Below are 24,091 nucleotides of genomic sequence, written 5' to 3'. Positions count from 1 at the left end.
ACAAAATATAAACATACCTGAGAAATAATGATGCTTTAAGATTTTAAATGACTCATATATCATTGTTACAGGCTAACTTCTTGGTTTATCCAGACTCTTACACCAGGCTTTGGGGAAAATGCCAAAGTCTGGGGACGAAGGATAGACAAAACCATATGATATGATAAAAGGATCTGTACGGGAATTTGGGGAATAAAAACACCCGATGTCCCATGTTTGATGGCTGTTAAATAAGAGAAGTAACCAATTTGTGATTATTCTAAAATAGCCATAATTTTATTAATGCATCACAAACAAAAAAAACAACAAAAGCAAAATTCTCATTAAGAAAAGTGATTTCCTACTTGGCACTCTGGCATAAGTTGCAGAAACTCATCTTTATAACTATTTACCTCACTTTGTTCTTCAGACCAGCTTTATAAGATCATCCAGAGAGGTTTGGGATGGTATTTTTTTTTGCAGTTCACTTATGAAAATATATAATGTTGGAATTAAAACAGTCACACAGAAGTCCAGGGAAAGAAAGCATGTAAGTTGAGAAGCACAGATCTGAGCCAACGATCCCCAGTGCCATCCGTGGCCCCTGGTGGAGTTCGTAACCAGGCTAGGGATGCCTGTATCACCCGCCCGTTCACTTTTGCTCCTTCCCTCCCTCTCTGTCATGCAGCAGCAGCCTCCTAAGTGCCCCCTTCACCTCTTTGTTTCTGAGGGTGTAGATCAGGGGGTTCAGAAGCGGGGTGACAATGTTGTAGAAGAGGGTGAGGAACTTCCCTTGGTCCTGGGAAGAGCTGTTTCCGGGTTGCATGTACATGTAAATGATGTTTCCATAGAAAAGCGAGACCACTGTGAGATGGGAGCCACAGGTGTTGAAGGCCTTGTGCCGCCCTGATGCTGACTGAATTTGTAACACAGCCCTCACGATGCAGCCGTAGGAGACCAGGATACACACAAGGGGTGACAGCACGATGCCCACTGCCAGGACAAAGACGGTGCCCTCTACGGCTGCTGTGTTCACACAGGCCATGCGGATGAGGGCAGGCATCTCACACAGGAAGTGGTCCACGCTGCGGTGCCCACAGCGGGGTAAGCGCAGGGTGACTGGGGACATGACCAACGAGTTGGCCACCCCACAGCCCCAGGCCACCAACACCAAGCCCAGGCAAAGCCGTGGATTCATAATCACCATGTAGTGCAGGGGCTTGCAGATGGCAACAAAACGGTCGTATGCCATGACTGCCAGGAGGAGGCATTCCACACCGCCCAGACCCAGGATCAGGAAGAGCTGGATGGCACAGCCTGTGTAGCTGATGGTCTTGTCGCATCCACTCAGGTTATAGAGCAGCTGAGGGATGGAGCTGGTGGTGAAACTAAGGTCCAGGAAGGAGAGGTGGGCGAGGAAGAAGTACATGGGAGTGTGGAGGTGGGGGTCCAGCCGAGACACCAGGATGATGGTGGTGTTGCCCACGAGGGTCAGGAGATACGCAATCAAGATAACCACAAAGAGGATGCTCTCCAGATGGGGGCGATCGGAAAACCCCAAAAGGATGAAATTTCCCTGGGTGCTCTCGTTGGTTCCATCCATCTGTACTATACCTGAAAAGGAATTTTGATATGAATAAATGTTACAGCCAATATAAGGGAGCACTTCACTATGAGCCAAGCCTTCTTCCACGCTTCTTACATTTATTTACTCCATTAACCCCAACAAGAATGATACCAAGTTGGCGCTCTTATTATCCCTGACTTACAGAGAAAAGGAAATTGAGGCAGATGTGTGTTAGGTAACTTATCATATTCTAGAAAGAGGCAGAGCTGATTCTGAACCCAGGAAATGGGGCTTGGAGTCTTTACCCTTCACTGTGGGTACTGCCTTTAATTCCAGTGACAACAAAGACACATCCTGCCCTGGCCCAACTATTGATTCTTCTTGAGACACAAGTTCCTAAGCGCCTGCAAAAATCTCAAAGGCCCCAAATGAAGTCCATGAAGGGTCATTTAATAGTATTTAGGGCGTATCAATTATATGCAAAATACCCATCTACTCTTTATCTTAAAGACACACTTTATTCATTTGATCATGATTCCTGAGCTAATTTAAGTACCAGAGTAGATAAATAATGTATGAGACAAGAAATTATTACTAAAGCAGTATGCACATAAAATTAATCTCCCTCCCCCCTGCCCCCGATCCTTCATCTCTCTCTCTCTCTCTCTCTCTCTCTCTCTCTCTCTCTCTCAAATAGGTCTGGTATGGAAGAAATTTTTTTTTTCTTCCAAAATCCTATATACTGCTTGAGTAAAAAAATAATCATGAAATTTTGTAATGGATAATACAACTTACTTTCTTTTTTTGTGGGGTGGGGGAGGTAATTAGGTGTACTTACTTATTTTTAGAGGCGGTACTGGGGATTGAACCCAGGACCTTGTGTATGCTAGGCATGCACTCTACCACTGGATAATACAACTTTAATGCAATGATTCACATGTACGTGCAGGAACGCCATCAAATTGCAATTCTAAGAACGCATCACATTCAAAACAAAGTACGTTTGAGGACACAGACCATAAGTCTTACAGACAAATACAGAGGAATGAATTGAAAGCATCTTGGACTGCTCTCCCAGTCTCCCTGGTTACAGTCCCTCAGCCAACAAGATAGAATTATGAGATCTTAGAAGGCTCATTTACCTTCACATAGTTTTCTCATCTAAAATGGTAATAATCAAACTACCTTATTTACTTACAGATATGTTCTTATATTTGTATTAATATGAAAGAAAGTTGGTAAATATTTATATTTATTGTATAACTATAAACATATGACTTACATATAAAACACATGGCATACAAACGGAATTGGAAAATAAGTCCATGGGACTCGGCAGGGAAATTCTAAAGAAAACAAAAAAATTCTAATGAGGAGAAACTATCCTTAACATATATCCAAACATACTTTAAAAATATAATAATTAAAACATGATCATTGACCAGACATTTGGGGTTGGGGAGTAGGGAATCCTTAAATTACTCCTTGTACCAAAACAAATTACGAATCAAATATTTAAAAACACTAAAAAATACAACCACTATAAAAAAGAATGGTCACTATTCAACCTCTCTCTTTCCTGATCATCTTGGTTTCAGGAAGATCCCACTAGGCAAATTGCAATTTTTGAAAGCTATGAGGCAAAATATGAATAAATTTGAGTCTGTATTTTAAAAAAATACCACAAAAAACTACTAACATAGTTTAAAGAATAATGACAAAACTAGAGAAATTCAACATGAAAATTGAAAGACCACCTTGTTATTTTAACAAAGGAAACATCTATCTTCCACAAAATTTTAAATTATATTTTTTGACACGTTAATTCTGCATGTTGGAATATGTCCTACATTTATTAACCCACAACATGTAATATAAACCCTCAATAATTTTCTGTATTGATTGAAATGGGTAATACTCAGAAACAATGTATATTTTAAAGTTATTGAAGTGGTTTGATAAATAGCAATTATGAGCTGAAAAAAATAACTACTAAATGAAAATAGATTTTGTATGTGGCTTCACTTGGAATTTTTTTAATCTTATTAATTTCAAACAAGAGGAAAGCAGACTATAACACATAGTGAGATTTTATGTAGTGTGACCCCATGCTTTTGGTCACAAAATATATGCATATTTCTATTAAAATAGAAACAATATCTCAAAATATGCAGTGAGCTGTCAAAAAGATTCACTTGTAGAGCAAAAGATGGAGTTTTAGGAGATTTTAATGTTTACATGTCTTTTATTTATAAAGCAGTAATCAGTGATTTTGAGTTATTATGAAACTGAAAATTAACACATATACACCTGCAGGTAGTATGATATTTAGGAAACGTCTCTATGAATGATTTTCTTCTTTTAAAGTCTGTTAATCCATCCTTTTAGCTTTGTTCTTCCTTCTTTAAGGAGGGGAAGTAATTAGGTTTATTTATCTCATGTGTTTACTTTTTAAATAGAGGTACTGGGGATTGAACCCAGGACCTCGTGCATGCTATGCATGCACTCTACCACTGAGCTATACCCTCCCCCCTGCTATTTCTTCTTTAAAGAAATAATTGTCCCATCCCCTTTACTAAATCTTTCTTTGTTGTTCTTGTAATTAGCAAACTGAAAAAGGAAAAAAAGTAGAAAGAAAGGCAGGAAGTTAGGAAAGAAAAAAGATGGAACTTTCAATTTCCATATTAATGCCAGTGTTTTAAAACAAACTGCTGCACAATCTCGTAGTCTTAAAATTTTAAATCCTGTGACATAAGAGAAAATTGAGATTGAGGACTGAAACATGGGTCTCACGCAGGGAGGGATGTGAATTTGGTTTTCAAGAGACCTTGAGTTCCAATCTCCTGAATTCTTTTCACAACTTTGATGTGCAGGTAAGAATGGCTTCTTCACAAGAAGGGTCAGGACGATTGAAAGAGAATATTCTCACTAATACCTCACATCTTGCTAGCTTTAATCAAGATGCTGCTCCTTTTCTTCTCTTGTAACAAAACTGGATCTGAGACTGAGCATCCCCAAGTCCTGCTGCTAGCACAATTTCCAACAGAGTTGGGGGGTCCCACCACCAGCAAATAATTCTTGGACATCAGCAGGGTATCCAAGAACTCAGCTCAATTCTGACACTCTCTACCCAGAGATTCCACAAGGTCAGCGCTCAGTCCTACAAGACTTCCCCAAACCTTAACCAATTTCGAAGTCAGCTGCAAAAAGCCCAAGTTGTTATCTGTGCTTCTGGCCAATTGGCTGTAAATCAGATATTCTCATGACCCCTCTCCTCAGGCTAGATTAATTTGTTAGAGCAGCTCACAGAACTCCGAGGAACGTTTTACTTACTAGGTGACCGGTATATTATAAAAGGAACATCTAGATGAAAAGATGCATAGGGCAAAGTTGGAAGGGCATGGAGGCGCCATGCTCTCTCAAAGCCATGCATTCTCCCCATATCTCCATGTGTTCACCAACCTCAAGGTTCTCCCAGCCCCATCCTTTTGGGTTTTTATGCCTCATTCATAGGTGTGATTGATTAAATAATCAGTCATTAGCAGTTGATTCAACCTCTAGCCTCTCTCTCCACCGAAGAGATCAGAGGGTGAGACTGAAAAATACCAACCCTTCAATCACATGGTTGTCCACTGGCAACAGTCCCCATCCTCAGGTGCTTTCCGAAGTCACCTCATTAATATAACAAAAGACACCTTTGTCATTCTCAACACTTAGGAAATTCCAAAGGTTTGGGGAGCTGTGAGTCAGGAACTGTGGACAAAGACCAACATATGTGAGAAATAAATTTTGGTCATCTGGGTGACCAAACATGTATGTCTTATGAATCATGATATCATAGTTCTGAAATCCAGAAATCTACTTACCATTTTTACTTGTATGGTACCAGATATCATTAAAAATCAGAAGTCAGAAGGTGCAGATCTAATGGAAGGATCTTCATGAGATTGTGCAATGTATCCTCCCATCCTGGATGCATACAGACCCTCCAACCATGGGCAATTCCAGATGCAGGAGGAAATGAAGGCGCTTCTCCTGGGCTTGGTCCATTCCTCTATAAATGAGATGGACCAGGATATGTGTGCAGAGGAGATTACGACAATGACAATAAGACACAGTTCTCCTGAGGGAAGACTCAACAGCCCCAAGCTCTGGGGAAACTTCTGAACCCACAGGGGCCATTAGCACATACACTGAGCTGTGGTGTAGTTAAGCATCACACCCAACTCTATAGTCTCCCATAAGGTCCAGACAGGAAACGAGGACGATGAGAATTTGTCCCTTGTTAGGAAAAGGATTTATTTCTCCTTGTAAATAAAACTGGGGACTCAATTCATTTTTGTTCTATAAACATAAATACCGATGGATTATTTGCTTCCTTCCTCTCTTCCTAAGAATTATTATGTATCTAAAAAACAAATGAGGTATAATCAGTCCCATCTTGCCTGGAAAGAATCTTTTTATTTTTTCCCTTAGATGTACCAAAAATAGGCAAAAGTATTTTGACATATTTTTTTCCTAAGAATTTTATGTATGAAAAAGATAGAACCCACATCTTAGATCGTTGAAAATTTTTATAGGTACACCAGTTAACAGTTTATTATTAATTAAAGGAACTGATAGGGGGACAATTTTGATTTATTAATTAATTTATTTAGGATTTGAAAGGAATATGTCAGTATATATCAATTTATACTTTAGTTTCACAAACTAGGAGGGGTAAATGAGCAAGTATCATGAGCCCCTGATTTACTAGGTTGTGTATATATGTTATGATCGTGTTTTTAATGCTTTTGTAGAGGCAAATATGACACCCCAAGGCTGAAATTAAAAGAATAATAGTTAGTAATAATAAAGTAAATAAATCAAAAGAAGTTGAATGCCTGCAATCAGCCATGCAATGTCAGAGAAAAAAAAGTGTAGCTTGAGTGAACTGGCTAGGGAGTTTATCAAAATAATTATTCAGGTGCTTTCGAGTAGACAAAGTTACAGATCAGGCAATAAAGAGAATATGCCGTACAGGTAAAGGTGTAGAACTTGCAGATTTGTAGAATATATATTTTATACAGATGCAGACCACCTCCATCCTTCCATCTTATACCAGAAGAGGAAATTCACAGAGGGTCCCAGAAGCACACAGAAAACACGAGGGGAGTGATTGGTTCTTGGTGAGCAGAAGGATTTAATAAATCCCAGTGTCCTCAATTTCGCTGCCCTTTGGGACAAGATGCGTCAAAATCACCCCTTCTGCCTGTGGATGAAGCTAAGTTTACTTCCCATTCTCAACCAGCCCCACAGATCCCCCCTCTTCCTAGCTGCCTTCATTTGGGGCCTTCTCAACATGCTAGAATTATTAGCTTAACTAGTTCATTCACTTGCCAAATCAGTCACATGATTGGGTGGTAGGGAACAAGACCAAATGAATTATCTGAATAAATCATCCAGCCTTCTGATAAACTGTAAACATAGCTCCAGAAAGTTAAAGGTCAGAGAAACTACAGTCTAATGTTTGAGGTTGACTTTTTAATCATTCTTTATTTTATTCATTCTTTATAAGAATTGGGGCTAGAAAAAAGTCCAACAGATAATCACAGAGGGGCACGTGGTAGTAGGGAAGTGATGGGTCCCTCTTGGGACACACTGTCCCTCTTGGGAGAGCAAACCCAAAACATCCTGTAGGGAGAGGAAATGACTCTACTGTGCAGTTAAGATGAAGAGGGGCTCAAAAAGCATGAAAGAGTCAATTTTCACAAAAAGTTTTAGCCCAGATCATTTTATATAATGTTCCCCATATTCCTAGAGTATGAGAATTGGCACATGGAGTACATATACAGCAGCGTATGAGTCAACGGTGTCATCGTATTGTCACAGGGAGTCAAAGCTACAGGAGGCTCAGTGGGACCATGCCTGGGCAGAGTGAGTCATCACTCCCCTAGAATCATGGCCTCTGCAGCTTCAGCCTTCCATTCAAATTTTCTGTCTACTTAAAAAATTGATTTCACTCATTTAGCACTTGACATTGAACTTTATTGGTCACTGGTTGCCTAGTTATACATTAATAATTATAATGATAATGCCACTGGCATGTATTACATTTCCCAAAACATTTTCAGATCATCCCTTACTTGTGCCCCCCACAAAAAGTCAATCCTTTATTTATTCAGCAAATGTGCATTGAGCGATAACCACATGCAAACCAGTATTCGAGGTGTTTGAGATATGTCAGGCATGTATCATTATCAACAAAGATCCCTCCACTCGGGGTGTTTACACTCCATCCAGAAAAGGCAAAAGCTAAATAAATAAATAAATACATAAATAAACAAATAAACAAACGTAATAAATAGTATAATAATACATTAGATGTTGGGCCCAGTGAAGAGGTTGGGTGGCGAGCTTGGGTGGGCTCTGGGGTGGGTCAGGTGGTACGGTTCTCACCGAGAAGCTGGATTTGAGCAGGCTTAAAGGAAGGAAGGGAATGAGTTAAAGAGACATCTTGGAAAAGGGAGTTGCAGGTCGAGAAAGGGCTGATGGTGGGAAGTGCCTGGTCTGGAGTAGATGGGAGGAAGAATCAAAAGGTAATTAAAGGAAGGGAGTCAGAATCAGAGAAGGAACTGATGCTCAGATCTTCCAGGGTCTTGGCTTTAACGCTAGGTTGAATGGGAAGTTATTACAATCATACTATCATCTCTCAGGTACTAAAAGGATCGGCCGAGCTGCTGCATTAAGAAGGGATGTGGGAGGGGCTGAGGTATGGTGAGGATTACTGCTAGGAAACTAATGTTACAGCCCACAGGGAGAGAACGGATGTTCAGACCAGGGTTATCGCAGAAGAGTGGTCAGAGCTGGTTGAATTCTAGATATAGTCTGAAGGTAGAGCCAACAAGATTTACTGATGGACTAGATATGGGAAAGTGAAGTCAAGAAAGGAGTTAACTAGATTTTTGGCCTGAATAATTAAAAAAAAAAAAAACAAAAACCGAGAGTTACCATCCACTGGAGAAGCCTCTGTGTATTGTGTGATTGTGTGTGTCTGCACGTGTGTGTGTAGAAAGGATGGAGAAGAAGGTAAAGGGAAAGCAAAGGAATAGATGTGCATTTGAAGAATTTTGCTGTTAATGAACCAGAATTTCAAAAAGAACAGTGGAAACCCTTTTAGGAATTGGGAAGGGGTCTTAACAGAAATGCACAAAGCTTTGTGAAGTCTGGAATGCAAGGGCTGAAGCAAGATTTAAGTTGGTTTGGTAACTAACATAAGTCATGATAAGATGCACAATGAGATAACAGGGTTAAAGGGAAGTGGAGACTTAAGATGTTGGCTTTCTCAGTAGGGAGGGGGCATTCACAGGACTCCCTTCTCACCCTCTGAGGAGAGCAGAAGGCCCGGGCCCATGAGGCTTCCTCGTCCCAGTGAATGGGCGGAGCTCCCAGGGGTGGCGTGATCTTAGACCATTGATTCTGTCCCTCTTGTTCCCTACGGGGAAGGGGCTCTACTGGTCTGTGTGTATGTTCTCTGTCATGGAGTGCGGGCCCTTAGTGACCAGTCAGGTGTTGCACAAAGTTGCTAGGCCCCATTTAAGCCCTGGTGATGGGGAAGCATGAACTGAGACCCAGGGTTTTCTGCTTGGATCATGAATGGAAGAGACCTAAGGCAGGTATGCTATATAAAGTATCAACAAGAGGAATGTAAATACACATTCTTATCACTTCAGTTTCCAAAACAGAGGGCGGAATTGTTTGCTTGTGATCAAACATAAATATATCAAACGTGAACGTATAGAAATGTTTGTTGAACACTAGCCTCCATCAATAAAGAATGTAAAGCCATCTGGAAATACAGTTTGACAAAATTTCTCTGTTCCTAAAATTATGATGATCCATAATTCTCCTTCAGAAACAAAAAGTCTGAGAAGAAACGTGTTAAAAATATAGAAAAAAAACTAAGCTAGTAATGTTATTGCAAAATAAGTGGAAGATCTTAGTCAAAGGAATCACTTTGGAAGAGGAAAGCTCCTTAAAATTGAAGGTAAAGTAAAGGGAGAGGATTACAGTCTCCACAGATTATTACTGGGATGATCTTATTTAAATCTTCCATTAACTAGTAATTATTCAGCATTTAAATATTTAGCATTGAATCATTTTAGCATTTGGCTAGCAATTATTAGATATAAAGATGGCAACAAAGTTAGCTTTCAATAATTTTTAAGAATTTTGTTGGAAAAAAAGAATTTTGTTGAAAATGTACAGAAAATTCTTTAAAAATTAGTGGAATATTATTTTGTTTCATCATTATGGTCATTTTTATATTGAATTTAAGTAGTAGAGTTGAATTTAAACGAATTATATAACTCATGACCTTAATTATTGACCAAATCATTGTGAGATCTGTATCATTGCTCTACGTATAGGAATCGTATTAAGTAGCTGAGACTGAGAGAAAGAGAGATTATTTAAGGTCTTACAGCTAGTAAATGGCTAGGTCAAAGAATTCATTGAATCATAATTTTGAGCCATTTCTAATGTAAAAAAAAAGTCTATACAAAGATAAAGAAGAAAGCTGCAAAAGGGTATGGGGTGGGACTCAGTGATATTTGAATCATAGGAATGAATGTCATCATTTCCCAAAATTGATCCCTGAGTAAAGACAATTTAAAGAGTAATGGAATATAGTCATAGGAATCATAAGTATATAAAGGAATGGTTGTGAATATATTAATTTAGGAGGAAATGGAAGGTGACAGTAAGAAGTATAAAGCGAAAAAAAAAGAATCAATAAAGAGAAAAAGTGAGAAACAGAATAAGAAGAGAAGATGGAAAATAAGGAGAAACAGAATTATGGATCTGGTGCTAGAACGATATTGGACTGTTCTGAACCAATTTAAGAATTGCCATTTCTAATTCTTAATATGTGGAGAACTTGGAATGAAAGGATTGTAGGAGTGAGACATTATAGTAAATATATAGATATCTTTGTTTAATACAAGATCCATTCATTGGAAGAAAATCTCATCAAGAAAGCGTGTTGGTGCCATCTCGGAAAAGAGTGATAGGATTGTTCCATCTCTAAAATTATTATACTACACAATCCTCTTCCAAATGCAAGAATTTTGTATGTTCTCTGTTGTCCCTGTGGGAGAGTTCCCATAGTGACCAGAAGTAAAGTGCTGACGTAAATGGGGACATTTACTGAGCCTTCACATATGCATTTCATCCTTTCTACTCCGGGAAGCTTTGCCAGGCTTAGGGGTGTTATCTCAGGAACAGAATTTTAGGAAAGGTCATCTCTAATAGCACGGTCAAAGCGAGCTCTGGACGCCCAGCTTTCTGACTCCACTTCTGTGATAGGCGGCAGCATTATTGGAGTCGTGTCACAGATGAAAAAGTAAGGTCGGAGGAAACCAGAGAACAGATGGTTGATTGTGTAGATGTAAGACCCAATTGTGACGTTGTAAAAGGAGATTTCACCTGCTTCATAGTCCAAGAAAATCCCAATGCGACGCGGCCGTTCCAGGTGGAGGAGAGGCCCTGGTGGGGAGGCAAGGACCAGGTACTCACTGCCTTTCAGTAGCCACATGGCCCAGACCCCATTCTCCGGAGATGGTGTGGTTTCCCCCTTCCTTGACACTGTGTCTTGACAGACACCTAACCCCCATTCTACTCTTTCTCCCACCACGACTTCCCAATAATGTCTCCCCGAGGAGAAGTTCTGCAAACCCAGGATGCAGGGCCATGTGTCAAATCGCTCGGGGTTGTTGGGGACATCCCTCCACAGTTCTCCGTCCTGCACGCTGCGCAGGTCTGCGGTCAAGAGGAGGCTAGGATGTGCTGTGGCAGGATCCAGTTTTACGTCAACTGCAGAAAGAATTTTGTGGAACACGTAAAAGAACAGAACATATTTATGAAAACTTATAAAGCCAGGATATTGAGGAAAAGAGTCGCACCATCCTCACTCTCTGTAACAACTCCTGGAGATAACAAAATAAGTGTTATCACCTTGCAGGTTAATGAGTAGGTGTTTTATTGCTTTTGGGTGTATTCCACTGCTACCCTGGCATAATCCAGGGCTCATTATTGCTCCCAATTAAAATGTAACCATTGATTATATGACAGACCAAGTATATAACCATTTAGATTCCTTTTATCTCTATCCAAAGCACTTGGGTGTTCTTAGGAGGATCTGCATTTAAATAAAATTCACAACTCCCTTGGAATGATTTCTTTTTTTCCCTCAAAGCTTATAGAAAAATTTCCTATGATATTCACATGTTTCAATTCGTTTTAAATTCGGATTCAGCTTAATATGAAATTGACCGCTTTCAAAGCTATGTTACGATGGTAGGCAGAATTCTACAGTGAGTCTCATGACCTTCAGACCGAGGTGGTACTCTCATGATTACGTTATATTGCGTGAAAAGAGGGAGGTGATCTAAGTTTCGTTGGCTATTGGGCTGGTGGCAGAAGGGAAAATCAGAGAGGTTCAGATTTGATGAGTCATTGTTGCCTCTGAAGATGGAGTGGGATCCGTGAGGAGAAAGGTTTGGTGATCTCCAAGCAAGGAGATGGGGATCTCAGTCCCATAACTGCAAAGAAATACTTTATGTCAACAAACTGAATAAACCTGAAAGTAGATTCTTCCCCAGATCCTTCAGAGAAGCCCAGCCTGGCCAGCACCTTGATTTTGATCTTATGAAACCCTATGCAGAGAAGCCAGCTGACCTTATGTGGGCATCTGATCTAAAGAACTGTGAACTAATAAATGGATGTGGTTTTAAGTAACTAAATTTGTGGTAATTTGTTATGCAGCAGTACAAAACTGACACTGATACTATGAAGTCCCAGTGAGATTGCTATGAAATTTTATTTGTGTCTATAATTAATAAGTATGTCTATTTATGAAACTATCTCAATGAACAAGGGAGGGTGTAAAATATTCAGTATCTTTTCTTCATAAACATTTAAAAAGTTAATTTTGTTAATCATATTTTTGTTTTAATAGAATAATCACACATATTCATAAGATGACTGTTATTCTTACTTGTCTCTAAGCCACTTCTGGTGACCTTTTAATGACAGTCAAACCTGAGAGGGTCACATAAGTAATACATCATCTATGCTCTCCCACGTAACCTCCCTCAAGGTAGCCATTATCATCCTCACATTATAGACGGGAGACTCAGAGTCCAAGAGATTATGTGATTTTCCCGAACTCTAGAGACCATAAAGTAACAAGAATTGAAAAGAATTGTGGAATTCTTTGGAATTGTGCTAAGTCTGTTTAGTATATGTCACGTCTTTATACATCATTCCCAATCTAGCCCACTTCTTTGCTCCTTTGTAAGAAAATAAATCTGTGAAATGGTTGTTAATACACCTACCACCAATTCCCGTCCCTACCTCTTCTTCTTTCTTAAATTCGGTTGCTCACCAAGATAGAGTAACATCCTAAACAAACTGCTCTTTCTTCCCAATCACCCACACACTGGAAAGCAATCAGTCCTTAGATTTCACTTGAAATGACTTTTCTGTAGCGTTTTGACACTGTTAAGAATCTCTCCGACGTGGAAAAATTCACTTCTCTTTCCCAAAGACACCACCAGTCACCATGCTTTCCCTTCCTCTCCACTAGCCACCTTTTCTGGTCTCCTTTGCTGTTTTCTCCTCTTCTCCTCCATCACTGCTCCTGGATAGGACAAAGATCTCAGGACTGCGACCTCTTTTCTCCTGCTCAGCTCACTCCTGCTGTGTTCTTGGGCTGATAGGCTCATTGCTTTCATTAGGTTCCATTCATAAGCTTACTAATTCAGAAAATATATCTCTAGCTTACACTTTTTTTCCTGGCACTCAGTATTTGTAAATTCATCTGCCAACGTGACATCAACATTTGGATACTTAACATTCATCACAACATTGATGTGACCAAAACCCAACTTCCCCTTTTCTGCCTCACCTGCAGCTTTACCTGTCAATGTAAACAGCAACTTCATTATGTTAATTCTAGCGTTCTAAACCTTAGAATCATTCACGACTTTTCTCTTTCTCTGACACCTCCTATTTAATCCAGGAGATCTCACCAGCTCTGCCTTCAAAATATACCAAGATTCTGTCCATTTCTCAGCACCCCCCGTATCCAAGAGACAGTCATCTCTGACTGAATTATTACAAAGGCTCCTAACTGACTTTCCCACATCAAGCTTTGACTGTCTGTAATTTATTCTCAATGAAGCACACGCAGTGATGCTTACAAAACATTAGTCCTATCATGCTATTCCTCCATTGACAGCTTTAAAATGTCCTATTTCATTCGGAGGTAAAGCATCCTGCCCACAGTGGTCTTCCTGTTGGGTCCTGCACTATGGGGACTTTCTCGGTCTCTTTAGCTCTCCCCTCACTCACTCCACCACAGCCTCACAGACCTCCTCAAAGCTCCTGAAATGTACCTCCCATACTTCCATCTCAGGCCTTGGGACTCATTTCTGCTGCCTGGAATACTTCTCCACATCAGGTATTTGCTGAAGTTACCCCTTACCAAGGGAAGCTTTCCTTGCCCATCAAATTCAAAATCAGATGCTCTAACCCCAGAAATCCTGGCCACCCTTAATTTATTCTCTTTCCCCCTATATTCTGTATCATCTCTTAACATTCTATGTATTTTGCATAATTTAAGTAAATATTTGCAACGTGAAGCTGGAGATTTGTAAGATTTTTGTTGTTTTTGTTCAATGATATGTTCCAATGCTTCAAAGATGGCCAGCATAAAATACACAGTATTTGTGGAATTGCCTAATTAATTATTTAATTCAATAAAAAGAAATGGTAATCTGAAGACACTGATGATTGCAATGACTCGCAACATTTCATGTAGTTAGTACATATTAATCTGCCCATCAGGACATGGATTAAATCACTGAACAGGACTGATAATGAATTTTCTCATCATGCGACAAAGTTCTTCCCCAGCGAGTAATAAAACCACAACTTAGCCCCACAGTCTGTTTTCATTCCTTGCTATAAATTGAATATAAAAAAGAAATTAAATGTATTGATCTGCTTTAAGTAAACAACATGATCAGACCATACAAACTAATTTATAACACCACAGTTATTCCTACGTAAATATAATTGACTGAATAGTTTTGGATTTATTGACTAATTTAAGCAATTTATCAAATTGCCAAATAATAAACATAGCCCAAACCTTGTATTATTTGATGCACCACAGTGCTTTCATATACTGATGGCTTTTTTTCTGCTTTCAAACATGTTTCATTTAGTCCTCCAAACAGTATAGCATTTTGAAAGGAAATGGAGATTGGCTGGAATGAATGTTACTTCTATCACAGTTAAGGTCACTTTTAAACCCTACGGTTCTAACCAAATGTAGCTTATATGGATGCCCATGACTCTGACAGCCTTTACGACTAGTCACAAATATCAAATATCCCAATACTCTTTTTCTGAGTATGGTGCCCTCTCCCTTCCCCCCTTTTATAGTGTGGCATGACCATGTGACTCTTTCCATCAATAAAACCTTCAGGGAAGCCCTGAGGCCACTTCAGCAGGGATGCTTTAGGGGCGGAGCCTGATTCACCATAACCTTGCCCCTTCCCATGACTGTCAGCAATGGCAAGGAGGTGGGGCTCTGTCTGCACGGGTTCCCAAGGTGAGATGATGTGAAACAAACGCGTCCAGAATCAAGTAATAAACCAGTAACATGATCTCAAAATAAAACTGCTGATTTTCGCCTCTAACCACTGGGTTCTGTTTGTTACTGCAGCGTGACTGGTACAGGAAGAAACCGCTGTTAACAGCCACACCCCAGGCACTGTAGGTCCTCAGGCTCTAAAATGCAGCTTACCTTGGAACTTCCTCAGCATCTCCCTCATCCCAGGGATGCAGCACATTGTCTTCAGCCCCACAGGGATGGGCTCCGGTTCCAGCCGTGGGACACTCTTACTTCTGAGAAGGGCACAGAACAGAAAGCTCTTAGGAGGGTTATCTCGACAACCACCTCGGCCTCTCCCACCCCTTCTCTGATGCAGAAAGTAAACATACCGGCTCAGGGCTCCTCCCACACCCTGAAAGTGAAAGAGAAACACAAGCAGATGTGAGTCAGGCCTCCGAACTACTTTTAACAGATCGGGGACACACCATGAACATCTCTTTAGGAATTACTGGAAATCATTAACTATTTTAAGATGAAACTACAGGACACATGAATCTCTCTTCATGAAAGCCCACAACAGGCTGCTGTTGACTTTTCTTGTGAATTTAAAATAATATAATCTGTTAGCCTCTATTACAATAAAATCAGACTACACAGAGTTGAGGTTAATTTCTCTATCTACTGATTTAACTATTTTCTGAATTAATAATTCTGACATTTGATATTTTAATGAAGAGTGACACTCTTTAAGTGGACTTAGGGTAAAAATAGATTCCAGATATCTGCAGAAATTTATCTGAGAAACAGTGAAAGGTACAGACGTAAAATGCCACTCTCATTGTCCCTGTAAGAAAACCCTAAATTCCTCATTCTTGGAAACAACATACCATATCTTTGGACGCATATGTGATAAAATAAAGATAAAAGTCATTAATATCTAGCAACATTTTATCTTAAAATAGATTATTAAATAATTCACCTGTATTATGTTTCCTCGATCCCTCTAAAAATAGCCACCTGTCGAATTAATTTTGACGGGGCATAAAAACTAGGAAATTATCATCTTTACCTTCCATGGGAATGATAAGGCTTTGTGTGTGGCCATTAAGGGGAAAATGTAACTTACTGGTACTGAAGAAGAAAGGGAAAAGAGCGTATGAAAATGAAAATAAATTATCTGCAAATATATTCTCCCTAAGATTTGTATTATGAAACATTTTAACATTCATTCAGCCCTAATAAATGTTCATTTGAAATCAGTTGTGCTTTGAGATGTGATGAAACAGTGAATGTTACTGAAAATGCCAAAGTTCTTGGGTTTATGTACTGTCTGAAATTTAGAAAATGTATTCCTGTGTGTCAGCTCGCTCACTTGGAAGTGGGCATTGCAAAAATAGTAATAATAAGGTTTACTGATATATAGATATATTGAAGACAAAGAGGGACAAATTATATAAAAATGCTTTGTAAATTCATTCATTTAATACCACCCCCGCCCAACGTTGTGACTAGTGCTATTAGTCACAATACTTGTATGAATTACTTAGTACTTGTATGAATTACTTAGTTCAAAAATCCTTAAAGGAGTCATTGGGGATGAGATACAATAAAGTGTGCCCAGAAATTTGTATTGCAGTGAATTCTATCATGATCGCATGCATTCAGTAATAATGATGACTTTCTCAATTCACTTGGGATTTAATGCCTTCAGGGAGGATTAAAAAGAAGTATTTCCTCTTCTCTGTTATTTTCTGTCTGCTCTATAATCTCAAATATATTATGAGAAAGCTGCTTGGAGCCCAAGAAATCGCTCCCCACCGAGCCTGGAACGGGCAAGACAACAGGGCTAGAAAATTAGCATTTGCCTTCAAAATTAACAATGCACGTTTCAAGGTGAACAATTTAAAATGTTTTTCCTACTTGTAGCCATTGACACTAAAATAGCTGAACAAGATTTTTGGGGCTGGCCATCACTGAAATACAGCAATATTATCACTGACGGATTGTGAGGTTTTAAGAAGTGTTTTTCAGGCAGCATGCTATAAATTGTCCTTTTTTATTCAGTTTAATATTATGTAAATCATTAACTTTAGTTTTAAAAATATTTCAGTTTTTGTCTTTAACATGGACTATTTTGTATGATTCTCTAGGGTCCCTTCAGATCCTGATGCTAGGATTGAAAATGAAGATGCTTTCCAAATAAATCCTAGAGTGCTGTTTTCCTGAAGAGCATAAAAGCCGAAGTGATTTGTCCCTGAAAGCTTATCTGTCTGTCCCCTTGGTCTCAGGTCTGCCCCTCCCTCCCCTCCCCGGCGCCCAGCCTCACCTCCAGCAGACCCAGCGCTGGGCGCTGGCTTCTTTCCTGCAGCTCCCCTGCCAGCTCCTTCAGCGCCCTGCTCTGCTGGGCCAGCCGGTTCTTGCTCTCCCGCAGCCTCTGTAGGGTGGCTCTCTCTTCCTCCTCCAGTCTTCTGAGCTGCAGTTGCTCCTCCAGGGCCAGGAAGCCACGGTATTTTTCAAACTCCGACCGGAAGCGCTGCCTCTGTGTTTCCACTTTCTCCTGAAGTGACGGAACCCATCAAACCATCAGCGACTGGGGCAGAGTGTCTGGCCTCCACCTTCATGATCAAGCTGGAGGGGGCGCTGTCTGGAGTGATCTCATCCTCGTAACTATGAGCTGATCCACTGTATTTTAACAACACGTAAGAAACCAGAGGCGACTCAGGAGAAGCGGCTTGGTAGACTTTGAGAAAGACTGTTGGATGTGAATTCCCATTTCCATGGACTTGAGGGCAAGGCACTTTTATATTCAAGTTTTAGTATCGTAAATGTGGCAAAAGAAGTGTTTGGGAATTCAAATATGCTACCTATTAAACTGTTGAGCAAAGTGATTAGCATAGAATAGTTGCCCAATAGATGTTAAAATTTATTACTAGTGTAATGAGAACTGTGTGTAAAAACCTGAACTACGAAGAGAGATTAGAGACACTTGGATTTGTAAATAAGAAAAGGTTCAGGATTAGGAAATACTTCTCAGCAAAGTGGTAATCCTGAAACTGTGAGGCTAACATTCTCTGCAGAAAGAACTTATTGTGTAACTTCAAGGAATTCATGTCGATTTCTACCCAAGTCTCACATTTGCCATTTTTTAGTGGACCCAAGGAGCTAGGTGCTTGTCAAAGGAATGATTTCGATGAGCCCAGACATTTACTCCTTCCCATACATAGAGAAGCACTAAATTCTTTAACCTGAGATGTCTGGTTTTCTTTAACAGTAATCTTTTAATGTTCCAACTGCCTGGTCTTTGTTGTAAAACTCCTATATATCCTGGCTCCTCCCCTACCTCTTTGGAGCAGTCCCTCAGAGTGATCTGAGAGGCTGTCATCCCAGCTCGAATCCTCAGAAATGCCCGCTGAATAAAATGTAACTCTCAACTTTTAGGTTGTGCATTTATTTCAGTCAACAGGAACATACTCTGATACAGCATCAGTGTATCTAAATTTTATTCTCTTAAGATTGGTAGGTGGAAAACTAGATTTACACTGAGTATACAAGGCAAATTATCCTCCCACAGTCTCCCCACACTTTGAATTCTCTGGTCCATTATTAAATACTGTAACATCTTGGTTTGATTAAAGGACATAAGCTGTTACCTTTAAAAGAAATTCTAATAATAATTTTCCCCAAATTTCCTAAGACTCAACTCCTTCCTCCAATTTCCCATTTCTACCTCCTTCTACCACTTTCTAAACAAACAGATTCATATCATACTGACCGCTTTAAAAATCAACCACCTGTGAATTCCATATTCTGAGCTGAAAGGTACAACTCGGTGAGTTTCTCCTCCAGGCCCCATTTTAGAGGCTGTGCTAGTGAGGAGTGGTGCTAACAATTCTGTCACTGAAAAAAGTGGAATTATATTTGGGTCATGAGAGATGACAGGGTGAGAAGGGGGTTAGTTGTAACTCATTGTTCTCTCACATCACCCTTTTGAGTATCACAATTATATCTACAGATAGAGAAAGGCAAGGGTTTTCATAGAATTTAGACTTCATTTTATGAAGCACAGGCTTGTTGCATTTGGCTCACTAGGATGTGTTCTCAAAGCTAAAATCGTGCAAGTTTACGGGGCTTAGAACAAGGAGCTTAGAATCATCTCTACTTTAGAATAATCAGTGGCAGGTTTAAAAAAATGTAGAAATCCAGATCTCAGATATGGAGTTTCTGGTTTTGTAAACTTGTGGTTCGGTCAAAATTAAAAACAATTCACTTGGACTATTTGCCTTCAAAGAACAAAAATTATCAATAAATATCCATTTCAATTAACTTTACCCATAGGATACGTAACTATGGGAAAGGTAAGACATATCACAGAATAAGAATATAGCAAAAATAATCCTTATGAACATATCTGTCAGAGGAGAGAGTGTAAGATACAATTTTTTGAGGAAAGAGGAAAGAAAAAACTAAAAAATTATAGAAGACAGAGAGAAAGGGTTCCTTGGAAAAGAACAAAGGAGAAATATTCTACAAAACAAATTCTATATATATTGTAATACATACTGTATAAATATAAACACTAATGTAATTTCTATATACAGTTTCTCAATCTTGACCTTATTGACATGTGACCAGGTGATTCTTTTTTTGTGATTTTTGGGGGGGGAGGGAAGACTGTTCTGTGTATTTAGCAGTATTCCTGGCCTTTACATGTAAGACATCAATAGCAAAACCACCCTCTCCCTGTTCTGACAACCAAAAATATCTACAGAGTGGGGAGGGCATAGCTCAGTGATAGAGCACATGCTTTGTGTGCAGAAGGTCCTGGGTTCAATCCCCAGCTCTCCAATAAATAAATAAATAAATAAATAAATAAACAAACAAACAAACTTAATTACTTCCCCCCAAAAAATAAAAATTAAACAAAAAACACACGTGATCAAAAACAGTATCTACAGATAGTGCAAAATATCTCTCGGAAGGCATCACTCCAGGTTCAGAACCCCTCTGTGTATGTTTGCGTGTGTGCGTGTTTATATAAGTAAGAGAAAAAAAGAGCGGATGAGGTGTAGAAAAGAGAGAAATACATATATGAATGACTGAAAAGACACTGAAAATTCAGATTATTTTACATATAGTAAGATGATCACTATCAGCCTGTATTCCGTATTTATCAATGCTGTGCAATATTTATTATTTCATTCATCCGACAAAGATGTAATTTTTAAAGCAGGAGGGACGCTGCAAGACTCTGTTCTAGGTAAGAGGAACGCAGCAGTGAGTGACAGCAAGGTCAAGAACAGTAAAGGTTATTTATTCCTAATTTGCATTGGGGTAGTGGTAACAGGGATAAAAAGAACACAGCTGTACAATATTAACTTGAGAGGCTGAGGTGATCCAGAATGATGCTGAGATGTTTTTCTTGGGTACCTATGTAGATGGAGCAAATGTCCTGGGGCAGGGAGGATGGTGGAAGAATGATGCAATGACCCAAACTTGGATCTTTCAGACAAGCTAGCCTCCTGAAGCTCCAAAATATTCTCTTACCTTCCAAATGACAGTCTTCTTCCCCACACTGGCCTCCTGAGTTAAGGCTTCCTCCATCTGTTTCCTCACAAGTTCCTGGGCCATCTGGAGCTTCATCTGGGAAGATATACGGGAGCCGTTACAGATAACCTCATTCAGGCCTTAACACTGACCAGGTATGTGGGGCAATACAAAGATCAGGCCCTAGGAAGCACAGAAAAGTTTTCAACCTCATTAACACCTGTTAAACACAAATATGACTTCAAATATTGATGCCAGGTATAAGCAAAGACTTATCTAAAAGTGCGTTCATTGCAGCATTATTTTAAATAGTAAAAACTGTATTAACCAAAATATTAAAAATAAGGGAGTGAGAAGAAAACCTATTTTCACAGGATGCAATTAAAATAAGGTGTTGTGGAATATTTAATTACAAGAAAGACTCAGAATTTTAAAGAAAATTAAAATAAGTGTATGTCAAGTAAGCTGACATCAATTTTGAACCATAGAAGTGCTTATAATGAATATATAAAAATTAGTAAGAGATCAGTTACGTGTGTATAATAAAGTATGTTTAGTAAATAAGATCTCATCTGCTAGTACTTGATTGAAAACTGTTGCTGTTCCTTGTCTATATATTTCAGCTTCTTAAAATTATTTATCATTTTATAATCAGAAATGTATTTATTACAATTTGGCCAGAAGAAACCTTGTAAGTTAGAATTTATTAAATAAAAACAGGATGCCATAAATCTCACAAGGGGTAAAAGAAAAAAAATAATGTAAAACTACTAAGTAGTGAATACTAAATCTCTTTTCAACCTTAAGACCCCTGCTAGAGGTCAACACATACATTTTATTTACAGAGAACACAAAGATAGATACATACACACATTTTTAAACTCTTCCCAAAGTAATTCAACAGGTCTCCAGAAAAATAAAATTAAACTGAAGGTAAACAAAAACCCAAAGTCTTCCCAAAGCCTTTGAATACATCTTAAACACCAACTGTTTTTAAGATAATATTTTAATGTAAAGCACACAAAATAGCAGTAGAATCCATGGAGGCATGGAACAAAATGAAGAAACTGACCTTTTTTTTTTAGTGTTCAGAAGGAATAAAACACTTTGATATTTATAGGCAAAAGAAATTGTAAGCAAAAGCAAGGAGGCGAAAAGGTGTGGCATGTTTGGGGACAACAGTGATTAGGCTAGTTTTGCTGGACTGAATGACTGGTTAAGACAAGAACTATATAGTAAAGGAGCTTAGGGCCTTAGAAAGTCTTGACTGATGGGTTAAGGAAGTTGGAAGATATTTGGTATTTAGTAGAAGGACGACTGAAACAGAGAAGAGCTTCCTTAGAAATATGACATGAGCCACGCACTCTATGGTACCTTCTGTATAAAAAAAAAAAAAAAAAAAAAAGGAAAGAAAAACAGAAGCATACTTCAAAAGTCTAGCTAGAAAGCAACTACCATCTGAATTTTGTAGATGACATTCAAAATCAAGAAGGAAAACCAGGAGGGATATTTCGAGCTAGGTCCAGAGGGAAGTTGAAGGCCAAAAAAAAAAAAAAAAAAAAATCACAAACCCTGATTTAAAAGAAAGTTAAATTAATAACAATAATCATAATTATTGTTATGATTTTAGAAAGTTAATATTTGCACTTTATTTCATTGGGATAGCATGTCAAGGAAATGTCAGTAAAGATGACTTTAACCTCCTATGTTCCAGGAGCTGTTTCAGATGTTGGGCAGTTCAGTGCGTTCAGAATACGTCCAAAAACTTTTGACGAGCAGCAGTAGGAAGAATCGTATTCACAGAGTTTCCAATATGAGTCACCTCTTTATTGAGGACACTCACATCATGAGTTCACAAACATATGTTGAATAGTAAAGGGCCCCTGTGCCTAGCTATTGGATTCTTACTTCAGAGGAACATGCATTGGCAGGCTTTAAAGTTAATCAGAGCCTTGTGCTCATTCAGACACTATTCTTAGCAAATGTTCAAACACCAAGGTGGTTTTGCTGACAATATTAATTCACATGGACCTAGACACTATGCAAAAGCAAGGCAATATACAAATAATAGTTATTAGGGAGTGTTTGCAATAACAATGTGCCCTTGGGGCTAAGAACCAACTGGACAACACTGCCCTCTACACCAGTGCTATGTGTGGAACCCAGACCAACAACATCAGGAAAATGAAGACCAGCATGAAATTAAACAGCCAGGGAAAGTTTCGTGGGAGAGAGGGGCACTCTCAAATGATGGTATGTTTCAGATCCTGAACGGGGGTCCCAAAAGGTGGGGTGATCACGGAGCCAAGGCAAGGGGACCCCAACGTGAGCCGTGACGGGGGAGGGTGGGGAGGGTGCGGGGTCACTCGGATCAGGTGATGCCATTTGGCTCTGTCCCTGGCGAGGCACTTTTAAGACCTCTGATTCGGTCTGCTCCCCTGTTCCAGAATGACACCTCCGGCCCCGGGGAACCGCAGCCCTCCGCGTGCGCGCAGCGGCCCTCACCTGGTAGCACCTGGCGGCCTCCTGCAGCGGTACAGTGTGGTGGCTCCTGTGCTCGGGAGTGGTGTCGCACACCCAGCACAGGATCTCCTGATCCTCCTCGCAGAAGCGGTTCAGCTCCTCGCCGTGCCGTGGGCACTGGCGCGTCCCCGGGGTCCCCAGGCCCAGCCCCAGCTGCCGCACGCTGTCCACCAGGCTGGCCAGCTGCCTGTTGGGCCGGAAGGTCTCCAGCCTGAAGGGCCCCCGGCACTGCGGACAGGCGTAGAGGCCCCCCTGCGTGCTGCTGGCCTTGTCGCAGAACTCGGAGATGCACCTGAGGCAGAAGCTGTGGCCGCAGTCCACGCTGACCGGGTTCTGCAGGAAATCCAGGCACACCGAGCACCGGGCCTCCTCGCACAGCCGGTCCCCGGGCGCCCCCGAAGCCATGGCGGGCAGCGGACGGCAGCTCTGCTTCCCCCCAGCTGCCTGCACTATCTCCCCCGATGGTCTGGCACAGAAGGGAGGAACCCCGCAGCCTCCGGGGAAGCAGGCACCCGACGGGGTTTTATTCCCTGGCTAGGGTTCAAGAGTCCAAATGAGCCACACCCAGTAAAGTTGCAACTCAGACCACTTCAACCACAAGGATAAAATTAACATTCTAGTAACTCTGGCCTCCTAGGAAAGGCGTTTCTAACGGAATCCCTCACCGCATACCTTGATGGAGCCTGTATACTAGTGTTTTTTCACTGTGATGTTTTCACTGGAGAATTACTTGGCTCCATTCCCCCCCCCCTTTATTTTCTGAACTACCCCATGACCTTCTTAGCCTTGGACAGCAAAACGATTTCTTAAAATCT

The 24,091-nt window shown here is 40.0% G+C and overlaps 1 protein-coding gene across 3 annotated transcripts; it reads right to left on the bottom strand.

The window, feature by feature from the left end:
- Positions 1–253: 253 nt before the first annotated feature.
- Positions 254–23,784, bottom strand: LOC105093516 (olfactory receptor 2W3). 3 transcript variants are annotated; one of them, XM_064484540.1, is made up of 6 exons: positions 23,259–23,784; positions 20,754–20,849; positions 17,536–17,766; positions 15,599–15,621; positions 15,402–15,502; positions 254–1,593 (listed from the first exon to the last, which is right to left on the bottom strand). In XM_064484540.1, exons 1-6 carry the CDS (start codon positions 23,679–23,681, stop codon positions 632–634), a joined length of 1,836 nt encoding a protein of 611 aa, XP_064340610.1. In that variant the 5' UTR covers positions 23,682–23,784; the 3' UTR covers positions 254–631. The 3 variants fall into 3 exon arrangements, with proteins under 3 accessions (XP_064340610.1, XP_064340611.1, XP_031305323.2); XM_031449463.2 differs by lacking the exon at positions 254–1,593 and adding an exon at positions 7,552–11,398 and having other exon boundaries at positions 23,259–23,778; XM_064484541.1 differs by lacking the exons at positions 15,599–15,621; positions 20,754–20,849; positions 23,259–23,784 and having other exon boundaries at positions 17,536–17,675.
- Between the last annotated feature and the right edge of the window lie 307 nt (positions 23,785–24,091).

This window comes from Camelus dromedarius, chromosome 3 (genome assembly GCF_036321535.1).
Source record: "Camelus dromedarius isolate mCamDro1 chromosome 3, mCamDro1.pat, whole genome shotgun sequence".
NCBI classification, from domain to species: Eukaryota; Metazoa; Chordata; class Mammalia; order Artiodactyla; family Camelidae; genus Camelus; species Camelus dromedarius.
Note: the sequence above shows the minus strand (reverse complement) of the source record. Positions and strands in the feature narration are given on the sequence as shown.